The sequence below is a fragment of the Manis pentadactyla genome, chromosome 13 (genome assembly GCF_030020395.1).
Source record: "Manis pentadactyla isolate mManPen7 chromosome 13, mManPen7.hap1, whole genome shotgun sequence".
Taxonomy (NCBI): domain Eukaryota; kingdom Metazoa; phylum Chordata; class Mammalia; order Pholidota; family Manidae; genus Manis; species Manis pentadactyla.
This window is the reverse complement of record NC_080031.1, coordinates 120,589-133,648: the sequence shown is the minus strand read 5'-3', so window position 1 is coordinate 133,648 and position 13,060 is coordinate 120,589. Positions and strand designations below refer to the sequence as shown.

Here is a 13,060-nt window from a genome sequence, read left to right as displayed (position 1 = left end):
GGTTACAAAAGTTCTATCGTAATCAAGTTGATTTCTTTAAAAATGTCTCTTACTTTAACCTGATAAAATAACCCAAACAAAATATAAGATTTTGTGCCAGGTATTATAAAGCATGACACTAAGTAATATACTATTTTAACTTTTATATTTCATGAAAGAGAAACAGTGTATTTTTTAAATAAGCAAAAATGCTATACCCTCATTAATAGTGCCACCACCAAAACCCTGCAGGTTTAAGCAGGGTATCAAAAATGTATGACTAAGACATTCTTGAATAAATAACTTGCAGTGTGAGAGATAACTGAAAATAAAGCTACTAGTTTTTGATTTCCTAATTTTTATTTAAATATAGAAAAATGGATGTACTCAGCTTAAGAAAAGTATATAATAAATCTTTTTCATATAAAGATTTATTATATACTACCATATATACATAATAATACATATTATATAACTACCATAAAAGAGAAAAATGATGATGCAAAATACAGAAATGAATGTGAGAAGCATTAAGAGATATAAGGCTAAGCCATACCTGATAAAGTTTGATTATGTGTGGGTGGTCTAACATTTTCATTATTTGTACTTCTCGGTAGATTTTCTCAAGGTTCACTGCATCCAGCTGAGATTTATCTATTATTTTTATCGCCACCTGCATTCCAGACATAAATAAATACAATTAGTATACAACAATTAATATTTCCGAGTTATAATTTATTTAATACATGACATCTGGAACTTTGCTGTAGGTTCCTATGATAATGGTGATACTAAGCTTAAATTCAATGCTCATTTATTCATTGAACAAATATTTTGTACACATCTACTACGTTTAAGTCACTGTTGTAGATTTCATTTGAGATTTCCTCTATTGTGCTATGAAGAATAACCCTGCAAAGTTACTTTTTAAATCAAATTTTTTCAGTAAAATTGTAATGCCTTTTAACTCCACTTATAAACTGAAGAAATAAAATCTCAGCAGTTACAACTAGTTATTATCCAATTGCAAATGGTATACATATATAAACAAATGATCAGCCAAGGAGAAGACACTTCCTATTATACTGAAATACAATTTTTCTAGAAAAGCCAAGTGGTAAGATTCAGAGTATAGACATGCCTTTATAGAAAAAAAGCTAAATATAAAATATTAAAAATCCATCTACATGAAAAAATACCAATTGGATTAATTTTTGTTTTGAAAATCAAAGTGCAAAAACTGAAATGTCAAATAATTACACTATATTTTAACTTCGACAAAGGAATTTGATTTAAAAAAATGTGGCTTCTTCCTCCCATAACTAGATAAACCCAAACCACTCCAAGGTTAATATTTTGAAGGAACTGCATTGAAGGTAGTCTGAATAACTAGGTAGTCCAAAATCAACAGTCATATTTATTTTTTCATTCAACCAAAAAAACCTCATCTTTTATTTAAAAAAATTATGTATTAGTAGATACTTGGTTAGGAAATAAGCCATTCTGATTTAGATAAAATTTTCAGATAATTGGGAACCACCCAAACTTAATTACAGTAAGTTCTGAAGGAATTCTAAAATGTACTTAGCATTCCACCCTTAAGTATTCTCAACATAATTCAGACTTACATTATTTCAGGGTGATATTTAATATCAATTACTGTATGTACTATAGTAGTTCAATACTCCTAAAAGGTACCCAAGAAAGTAGCACTCAGATTGTCAATTCACTTAATTCCTTCAGACTCCTCTTTATTCAATTAGCTTTTCCTTCTTCTTTCCTTACGGCTGTTGCTGTGTCCTTTGCTGTTACCTCCTAATGGTTCACTGTAAGGTTTATTTCTTACCTTTCTCTATTTCTAACTTGCTGTCCACAGCTTATTTTCTGATTCTCATTAATTGTAACTCACAGAAGACCTCGTGATTCCCAGGGGAAATCAGATTATTAAATATAATTTAAAAAATCAAATGTATTGCCTAAGAAGAAAGGGGGAAGCCTCTTCTCTAGGCAGCAAAGTGGGTAGGTTTTGTCATAGTTGTTTTCACTATGCTTGGTAGTACTTATTTCCATAATCAAAATATGTGCTAAACTTTGCTAGATGAGTAAACTGACTAAAGCAATCTTCCTTCCCCAAATAAGAGCAGGCTCGAATACAGTATTAATTAGTTACTTTGGTTAAAAGCTGCCAGATAAAAAGATAAGTATATATTTTAATTCCCTCAATATTTCTTAGGAGTCTAACATGGAAGTTTTCACAAGCATGCACTTTTTGAAGTAAATGTCTTGCCCTACAATTCCTGGAGTGTGTTTAAATACCAGTACCCCTCCCAAACAGAAAGCTTATTTTATAATGAAATGGGTTACAACATTTAATAAATAGAAAAAGAATTGGAGAGAAATGAATCATGTTTTTAAAAAATTTTGGCATGATTACTGTCACTAAGAAAACTTTTTTATTACATGTGTTATCTTGAGTATCTATTTAATCTTAAAGAAAAAGTTTAGATACTAAGTATCAGTTAAAGTGGTATTACCAAAACTTACGATCTCTTTGATACTCTTTTGGGACTTTGGTCTCAATGAAAAAGTGAAAAACATATAAATTATCTAATTAAACTTTAGTAATAACTAGTTACAAACCTCATTATTTAACTTTTCTCAGCCAAAAAATTCTCAAGTGACAAAATATAATTCTCTCCTCAATTGTATCTTGGGTCACAGAATATACATATAGGACCACAAGCCTGTATATTTGTATCTTTACACTGTTAGTCCTTGTTTTAAGGTTGCTAAACAGGATTATGAAAAAGTAAAGCCTGTGTCAGCATGCTCCATATAACTGCTAGTGCTGGTCTGACTGCTGTAACAAGTAGTCCCCAAATTGGTAATGATTCAAAAACAACAGTTTATTTCTTGTTCAAGTAGCAGAACTGGATGGATGAAGAAATTTGCAGGTGGACCTCTTCCATGCAAGCATATGATGTTCAAGGAGACTGTGCTACCTGTAATGGATGGCTCCCATGGCTACCCTGAATGTTGTCTCCATCCCAGTCACACATAACGACAAAAAATTTGGAGGAGCCCTCATGAGAGGTTTTTATGGGCCATGCCTGGGAAGTGGCACACATTGTTTCTGTATACTCCATTAACGGGAACTCAGTCACATGAGCATACCTAAATGCAAGGGAGGCCAAGAAACAGTGCTATTGTAGGTCCAGGAAGAAGAGGAAACTGGATTTGTGATCAGCTAGCAAGCAGTCTCTGCCATCCTCTTTTAGGTAATTTCTTAACAGTGAGACTCTTAACCAAGTACTTCCCAGAAACATAATAATGATAATGATGACTTTCACAACTACACAGCACTTTTTAATTTAACGAGATACTTCAACATATTTTATTCTATTTCTCAACTTTGTAAAGTAAATGGAACAAGCAGTACAGCCATGAGCTGATGAAACTGAGGTTCAAAAGATGTGACATAATCTATAAAACTCCTAAAGCTCAAGAGAATTAATGGGAAAAAAACCTCAGGTCTTCTAATGTCAAATTCAATCTTTTCACTCTTTCAAAGATTCTGTTATTCACACATTTAGTGAACACCTGTTGTGTACCGGGAATTATGCTCAGGATACAAAAATGAACAAGATTGGATTCTTACCCTCAGGTAATTTAATAGGTCTGTGAGAACAAAGTAAATACATTTTCAAAAACAAATTTTATCAACAGAAATCTACATTTGGAGATTTCCCCAACCCGTGGTGTACGGAAATCCCAATTTACAAAAGGGCTGTGTTCCAATAGTTTATTTTAAACATAACTATGAACTTAGATTTCTGGAAACTTACTCTCTATATCTTTCTTGATATAGTTCACAGCACAGTACCAAGGAGAAAATCCAGATGGTCACAATAAAGTCAGGCAAGGGACTTTGTAACAAACTGGATAATCCCTTTTGTTCTTGTTCATCTGAATTATTCAGTTCTCTAATTCCTAATTATGCATGCAATATCTTTAAAGAAATAAACCCTCAGTGACTTTCTATGGAGATAAAAAACATTAATATTCCTTCTGCTAGGGGACAAAGGAAGGTTTTCTATACAACTCTGGAGTGTATACTGGATAAACTGGAATGGTTTCTATTAAATGAAATCCCATGTAAAGTAGCAAGACTGAATATTCAATCTCAAAAATAAGAAATGGATCCAAAACAATGAAATACCTGATACAATGTTATATGGCAATTATATCAAAAAACAAACAAAACATTTTCACATATTACATTGTTTACAAAGATTAAAAAGTAAACAACCTTGTGAGCTGAGGTTCAGTGAGATAGCCATTTTATACATTGCTAGTAGGAATGAAAAACAGGTTATAATTATCCTGGAAGGTAATTTGGCAGTCTTTATCAAGAACCTTAAAACATCATCCATCCCATTTATTCTAAAGATTCTACTTATGAGAAATTATTTGAAGGAAAGAACCTGAAATTATGAGAAAGAGATTTATGTGTGAATATATTCAAAGAATACTATTTATAATATAAAAAACAGAAATAATAATTGAGAAATAATTATATGAATTATGGTAAATTTATGACTATTATACAACTATTAAAAGTTTCTTTCAATATAGAGAAATTCTTATATTAAAGAAAAAATCAGGAGATCAGTGCAATCTCAATACAACGTATATATAATTCAGAGCAGGAAAAAATAGATAAAAATGTAACCAAAATATTGTCAGTGGGTGAAAAACTCATGAATTACTTTATTTCCCTGCTTTATTAACACTTTTATGTGCAATTTTTCTTCAATAAGCATGAATTACTTTTCTAATAAAAAAAGAAAGTTATTGTATTTATCACATATGCCAGCTTTTCCATCTGTGAAATATTAGTCATTTTCATGATCTTATTTTCTAAATCCTCTATTTTCTAAAGTTTTATTAGTTTTATAAGATTTAAATATTAAATAAGGCTATATACATGTAAATGTTTCCAACAATGTTAAGTAAAAATACACATAAAAGTAGCAACTGTGTGAAATACAAATTTTCAAAGAAGACAAGGGATTAAATGTAAGAGCAGAAATGAAACTGGGTTAATGGATAAAAGGAATTGTTTCACTTTTCAAATCGTAATTGAATGGTAATGTTACCCTGTCTTTTTGATAATTAAAAAAATTATTTGACTTCTCATAAAAGAAATAATCTCATGTACTTAAAGGAAACCACATATACAAAAGTGGCTTTGGGGAACTTTATAAGGAAGTTACACAATAAGAGCTATTCTTCTAGTAACAAATTAGAAGGCATTAATTTATGTTTGCTGTCTCCGGTAATATTTGCTTCAGTGCTATTTACTACTAATACCTTAGTTCCAACTGTCCTTCTCAAGTACCAAGCGGCATTATCCTTTTCATAAAATTAGATCTTTGAAATTAAAAATAAATGCACTTTTCAAACTTATACATCAAGTTACGGTGGAATGATAACATGCCAGCCTACCATTTGATTGAAAAGTGAATGTGATTGAGTGGTCCACAGATGAAAGGGTTTCCCAAATCAGTAAAAGTTAGTAGTAAAACTGATATGGAGTCCTCAAGTTACCCTTTAAGAATAAATAGACTTTTTTTCCAATTTAAAATTTGACTTTTAAAACATAATAATTTATATAATAAAATAAATCCTTATGAAGATTTAACCTTACTTTTAAAATGGTGGGTAAGGCAAACAGATTGGAGGAAAGGTAGATGTTGTTACATTTTTAGATCACCTGAGAATTCCATTACTATGGGATTACCCTGAGGAAATTATCAGGTATACAAAGAGATGTGTATATATATATATATATGCAGCAATGGCCTCTGAAACATTATTTTAAAAAGAGAAATAATCTAAACATTCAATAACAGGAAATGGATTAAGTAAAACAGAGTCAGTCATATATGTAAGGATACTATGTAACCATGCTTCAGACCTTTTTTTTAAACTTGGGGAAATGTTAATACTACAGTAAGTAAAAAACACAGATTATATGTATAGATGACATCAATTTTTATTATGCACAAAATATATGTGAATAACTAGGAGGATATGAACCAAATATTAACATTGGTTCTCTGGTGGAATTAAGGGATGTTTATTTTCTTCTTTAAGCTTTTCAAAGATGCCTATAATGAATATGAATATGCATACATTTTATAACTGGGGGAAAAAACACATAAATACTATGTTTATTTTAAAGAATATTAAGTGAAACAAATGTTAGTATCATTTTTTAGTTCATCTAAGATTCTTTCCTTAAACTGTTTTAAGTATATTTTAAATCTATTTTAAAATGAACAGTTTCTGTTGAAATTCCCGAAAGCATACTTTTCTCAGACTGGATGTATGGGCTGTTTCTCTCAGAAGTGTGGGAAGGTGTTCTCCACAAATGTTTTGAATAGAGAAATTTTTACATAAATAACTCATTTCAAAATATGGAGGTGGAAGGTAGAAGAGGTACTAGGTATACTAAAGTAGAAAGAAAAATATCTTAATAAATTTCTAGAATCCCTTTCGCTCCAAGGAAATGAATCTGCCATCAGCAGCGGGCCATAAACCAAATGTCGTCATATGAATCCAAGAGGCCAGTTTCAGTTATTTCCAAATACATGTTTTCTTAACTGCCTTATATTGAGATAGAAGTTCCCACTGGAATTAAAATCAGAACACATTAAACTCTGTTAAAGTTAAAAATTTCTACAGAATACAAAAATTTTACACAACTTTTACTTTGTATTTGCTCCCTCCTCCTGGCCCCCCTACAAAGAACAGATTGTTCTGAATAATATTTAGCATAATAATTTTCCTTGTCTGGGGGAAGCAAGGCAAATTATTGCCTTGTCTGGGGATTACTTGTCTGGGTGCCAAGAAACTAAGGAATGATATCTAATAAATCATATATAGTTCATGCAAATATAATTTTTATTTCAACACACAATTAAAAATCACACATAGGTCTAGATACAAATATTAGTGATTAAGTTATTTTGTAACAAGTCCTTCTGTTGCATATAGCACAGCTGTTTCTTGGATCTGCACTATTTCACAACATAAGATTAATACCAAGTCTATTGAGAGGACTCTTAAAATTTTAAAGCAAAATGTAAAATTCAAATGTATTTTTTAAAAAAGCTCTCTTCTTTAAGGAACATTGTAATCAGGGTGTAATATGCTCTTTTCTTGTTTCTATCCTTCCTCTAAAAATGCAGTTTTGATATTTTACCTATTTGGAAAGCTTCAAAAGTACTTAAGACAATGGTTAATGAATTATACCTAAATATAAAAGTCCCAAAATGCACACAGAAAGCTTTTCAGTGAACAAAAGCAGTTTTCAGAATGTCCTTGAGAACAGCTTTGTATTCCAGGTTCTCTTAAGATTAAACCAATAGCCCAATGTCTACATGTCATTTTAATAAGTCAGAACCTCTGTGAAATACCTGTCACAGAGAAGGTCTGATAATAACTAATGATGGTTATCTCTGGGCGGTGATACTATGGGTAATTCTTTTTTATACTTTTCATTTTTCATTATAAACATGACAGATTTGATAAAAAAATACATTATTCTTTACTGTAAAAAACAATACCTTCTCAGTTGGTAATTTCCTTCTAAGGAATAATCAACTGAGAAGGTACTCTTTTTCTTCCTTCTCCCTAAAATATTTAAAATGCAGATAGAGTTATGTACACAATTGCCTACTGCAAATTATTTACTGTAAGTGGAAACTGGAAACTATATAATGTTCAATAATTAGGAAATAGTGAAGTAAAGTAGGATTCCTCTATAAGGCACACTACGCAGCTATTGAAAATGTTTAAAATTTTATATATAATAAGCAAAATGTGTATGCTATAATGATAACTGGGAAAAAGGTTACCATTTATATGTGTATTTACCATGTTCTCTCATCTATAGAAAAAATTCTCTTAAAAAAGACTAGAGGGAAATAAGCCATAATGTTAAGAATGATTTATTCCTATTGATGGAGGCATTACTTGTGTACTTTTTGTGCACTCTACCATTCGTTATATTTTCTATAAAATATAGTAAGACTACATTTCTTTAATAGTCAGAAAATGAAGTTTGAGGCATAAATGACTTATCAGGAATTTTAATTAACAGAATAAAACAAAAACTAGCCACACAATTAGTTGGAGGTGAAAAGTTTTTTTGCTGGTACAGTATTAATAAAATAAAACACTGTTCAAGGACACTCACAGCACAGCAAACTAGGAACCACTACTGCTTAAAGTGGCTTAACAGTCTAAATGCTTATATTCTTTTCCATTATGCTAATTTTATAAAATTAGCTACTCTAATTCAGAAACCACAAACCAATACTACAGAGCCTTTATGAAATATTAGGAAGCTGGATTCTACCACCACCTGCCTTCCCTTTTGTTTGCAGAATTTACATAGAGATCTAACATGAGACTACTGCTTCAGTTGATTATGTAATTCTATTTCTTAAACAATGTTATTTGATAGACTAGACCAAAATGAAGATTTCTTTTGTCTACGAATTTATTTTTCCTAAAAGACAGTCATGGATCTTCCAAGTTCTATAGAAAATATACCATTTTTGAGTTATACAGAACAAGAGATGGAGAAGAACCAATTAAAAACAAAAAGTTTCAATTGTTCATTGCACAGATGTTTAAACAAAGTCCTAAAATTTGTCTCACATTTAAATTTGGGGGGAAAAACCTGTAAGTTTTAAAATACACAACGTATTTTGCTGTTAAGGCATACTATACTGAGGAAACTTTTATAAGTGTGACTATAATCATATTTTCCTGATACTGTTCTTTATACCATGTTAATTTTTCTCACTGTAATTACAGTAGTATGTTCAGCAAGAGAACCTAAAAATATTAAGTAAAATTTTATAAACTTCCCACATTTTATTTATAGTACTTGAGGTAGTTGTATTTGTTAAAGACACAAGTATTTATCCAGAAATAAATGAAGATAACAAATACTGCCACATTTTATTTATAGTACTTGAGGTAGTTGTATTTGTTAAAGACACAAATATTTATTCATGAATAAATGAAGATAACAAATACTGCTTTAAAAAAAACCTCACTAACAAATAGTTAAGAAAGAATTGTATCTGTTCTGTTACTAAATCATTCCTAATGAAAATTACCACAAATGTTCACAGAGCAACTGTACAAAACTTGAGACCAGCAGGAATTTTTCACTAATTACATTGCTTTTTACCTCACCCCTCTCTAAGTATCTCTAAACACACCAAATGTCCACACTCAGTGACCCATCTTAATTTCACACTAGTTATTTTGATATGTTAAGGTCATCTTTTTTAAGAGAGACAGGTTCTGTGGAGTAAAAAATTGGCTCTTAACTTAAATAATTTTACACACATGTACTATACACACAATTCAGGATCTGAGTGGTCTCTGACCATCTCAACCGTGCCTTCAACTATATAAATGCAGATACCACTCTAATAGCCAAACCATATTACTCCACAGTGCCCCCTAGGCTCTACAAGATATATCAGTTTAAAAGGGACACCGTTTGAAATGTCAGTCACTGTCAGCTCCACTCGGCAGTTCTTAAGTAGATACCGTATTACCCAAATTTGACCTAATAAGTAAGAGCTGATTTAATTAAATCTTGCAACAAAAAAAGATTAAGAGCTGATGAGAAAAAAGTATTGTAAACTGGTAGGTTTGGAATTCAATCACCCAACAACATAGTTCAAAAGTTCTGTAGAAGCTTTCTGTAAGATGCAATTTGTTCCATTTTTAGGCAGTCATTAAGCAGGGGCTCAAATACAAATACATATTAAAAATGCCCTGTTTTCATGTAATTTAAGGAGAAACAGCATGACATTAGACCATGGTTCACTAGAAGAACGGAATCAATTTCTTTATTTTTAAAAATGGTGGATCAGATGAAGTAATCTTACCAGAGTCACATTATTTATCATTACAAACTTAATCTAAATTGCTGACACTGGTTAATTTGTGAGAGGAAAGTTTCTGGCCTTGGTCCTAATGCTAAAAAAAAAAGAGTCAGATTTGGGCTGTTTCAGGATCAGTAGGTGAGGGCAAACAAGTGAAGATGAGAGTAACATACACCCCTTCTTTTTGGAAGTGGACTCCCTCACACGAAGCAAAACTTCTAAGAGCAGCTACAAAAATCACTCAGATTTTCAAATGACTCTCACCTTACACAGCCACTCTTGAAAAAAAAAGTCCTACGTTATTCCGTATTCGAATTCTAGTGTATTTGCACTAATAAGGGGGAAAACTGAGCAGGATGAAAACTGGGAGTGGGGATGGGGGACTGAAAAAAGGATGAAACTCCAGAACAACTACGAGACAGTGTAGAGTACGTCAAAACCGCAAGGTTTTATCCTAAAGAATGGTTTTGTTTCTACTGTATTTCTAATCTGCAGGTATTTTAATCTGCACGTCTTAAAGTAGAGACCCTGAGGAGAGCAGTTTGAGGCAGTGAAAGGAAGGGGGCAGGTTAGGTAAGAAGAGAGACTTGTGAGAAAACATGTGCAGTGCGTTAGAATGTGCAAGGCAGGGGGATGCTGGCTTCACCGTGGGGAAGCAGTCGAGGGCTTCACGCGCACAGAGGCAGAATTGCTCAGCTTGAAGAGCTCGTATGCATGGCCACAATGCACACCTAGGAAAGGCACAACCTAGGATAGGAACGACCACCCACCAACTGTGCAGATGTGGCCAAGACCCTTTCAACCAGTTCTATTGTCTGGGGTACTAGATGGAAATGCCTCAGGCACGAGATCAAGCGAGGCTGCCACGAGATCAGAGACACTACCGGGCACAAGGAAGGAGAGAAACGGACAATGGCCATACGGGTTCCCCGCCCGGGGACCCTTCCTCTCGGGGCCGCGCCATGCCCCGTGCGGGAGGCCGAGTGCAGGCGGTCCCCTCCTCGCGGCTGGCGACGTCTCTGGCCGCGCAGCCCAGGAGCACCGAGACTTCCCCTCCGCCCCACCCCCAGCGACAGCAGAGAAGACACGGAACTTGGGCTGCGGAGTGGAGGCCACAGACCATGTCACAGCCCGGGTGGGAGGCCCGGGGAGAAATTCAGTGGAGCCGCCGGGGCGACAAAGCCCCGGCAGGTCGGGCTGCCAATCGGACGACACTCGGGTCCGGGGACCGGGCCCGACCCCTCCGGCGCACACCGGACCCCGGCGCCTCCTGGTTCCTCAGTCCCAGGCCCTCTCGCCTCCTCCAGTACCCGGCCTGTCGGACCGCCCCGAACCCCTGCAACCGCCCCCCTCGGGAAACAGCTCCTCTCTCGAGCCGAGCCTCGGACGCTCCCGCGAGCCCGGGCCGCACCTCCGTCTTGGTGATCCGGTGCCGCCCCAGCTTCACCACGGCGAAGTTGCCCTTGCCCAGCGTGCCCTCGATGTCGTAGAACCCCACCCGGACCGGCCCGCGCTGCAAGTGCTTCGGGCCATCCGCCATGACCATGCTGGGCCCTCTGCTAGACACAGCGGGCTGGAGCGCGCGCAGGCGGCGGGCGGCGGGCGGGCGAGCGGCTCTGGCGGCGGCCGCTCAGCTCGCTCCTCCGCTCTGTCGCTCCCGCTCCGCAGGCCCAGCCAGGAGAGCGCCGCCGCTGACGTGCGCCGACGTCAGGGGCCCAGGGCGGGGGCGGGGCGGGCCTCCGCTGGTCACCATGGCGACCGGAGCTGTGCCGCGTCGGTGGCTGGAGCGGGGAACGGGCGGGGCCTGGACGGCGCGTTCTTTCCTGGCTCGGGCGCTCTGGGCTCTCGCCGTCGCCTCGCGGCCCGCCGGGTCCCTCGGCTCCCAGCCGAAGCGCAGGGGCGAGCCCTGGTGGCGGAGCGGAGGGGTGCAGCAGCCAGGACGGCCCTGCAGCCTCCATTCTCTCAGGCGTCCGCTGACCGCCCGGGCACCTTCCCGCCAAAACCTCCGGCCGGTGGCTACGTGCGCCCGTGTTGGCACCCGCAAGGACAGTGCCTCGCTCACAGGCTCCTCTGTATCTGTTTTTCGTGTTTGTGCAACAGTCCCTCCACATTTTGATGTCTCTGAGGAATGTACCTGACAGCAGCACAGTCGCTTAGAGACTCACAGAGCTCAGCGTTGAAGATGGAGGTCACTTAATCCAGGGATTTGGAGCCTCAGATTGGCTTCGCTACCTCGAACCCCTTAAATTGTACGCAAATTTTTGCTTATTTGAACTTGTCTCTGGTGAGATGGGACTATAGCTTTTATAAGATTCCTAAATGTTTTGGAGACCCTGAAAAGGTTAAGAAATATTTATCTAATCCAATTTCTGTTTGGATGAGGAGTCAGTTCCCCAATGAAGGGAACTGCTGAAGTCACACAGGTTATGCTAGTTAGGATTGCAAATCAGACACCAGTCTTCCTTATGGTGACCCAAAGAAACAGGCACAACATTATTTAGTATTTTGAATAACATTACATGCCTGCAGATCTTGGCTTCTAAATGCCAGTCTCCACTTCTCTAGGGATAAAATGGCTGATTCCAGGGAAGAGAGAAGGAAAGCATAAAATGCCCTTGAAAAATCTTGTGCTAGAAAGCAAGATTCTCAAAAAAAGATGAGGACATGTCAAAACGAAATAGGAGCCAGCTTGAAGGTACCTGCACTTACCAAATCTGGGACAATTCGAGCATCATGAGTGCGTAATGACAGAAATGGATTATAACGCAATGAATTTTAAAAAAAGAATTCACAAGGGCATACTTATTCTCAAAACGTTAAATAAATAAATATAAAGAGGGAAGAAATGACAATTCTTGACAGTGGAATACCAATTGATACACCAGCAGAAATTATTTTGCATCACCATTTTGCAACCATTAGAGTAATAATTGATTCAGGTGGAATTATCAATACATGTTAAAATCATTGATTGGAAGTTTGTTGGAGAAAGGATATTTACATAGCATCAAAGTGACCTTGGATTTCTTATTTACTACAAAGGGATAAAAATGTTGCCTTTATAATGGAGAAATCTGACAGACATCATCCTAAGCAAA

At 36.2% G+C, this 13,060-nt stretch overlaps 1 protein-coding gene across 4 annotated transcripts in view; it reads right to left on the bottom strand.

The window, feature by feature from the left end:
* Positions 1-11,647, bottom strand: part of SIK2 (salt inducible kinase 2) — a 120,447-nt gene extending 108,800 nt beyond the window's left edge. Inside the window, exons 1-2 of one of the 4 annotated variants that reach the window (XM_036919705.2) lie at positions 11,374-11,647; positions 536-652 (exon numbers count right to left, since the gene is read on the bottom strand). In XM_036919705.2, coding sequence (XP_036775600.2) covers positions 536-652; positions 11,374-11,508 — 252 coding nt within the window. In that variant the 5' untranslated portion in view covers positions 11,509-11,647. Of the gene's footprint in view, positions 1-535; positions 653-11,373 lie in introns of those variants that run through there. The other 3 variants (XM_036919706.2, XM_057490660.1, XM_036919707.2) reach the window with 3 other exon arrangements.
* Positions 11,648-13,060: the final 1,413 nt, after the last annotated feature.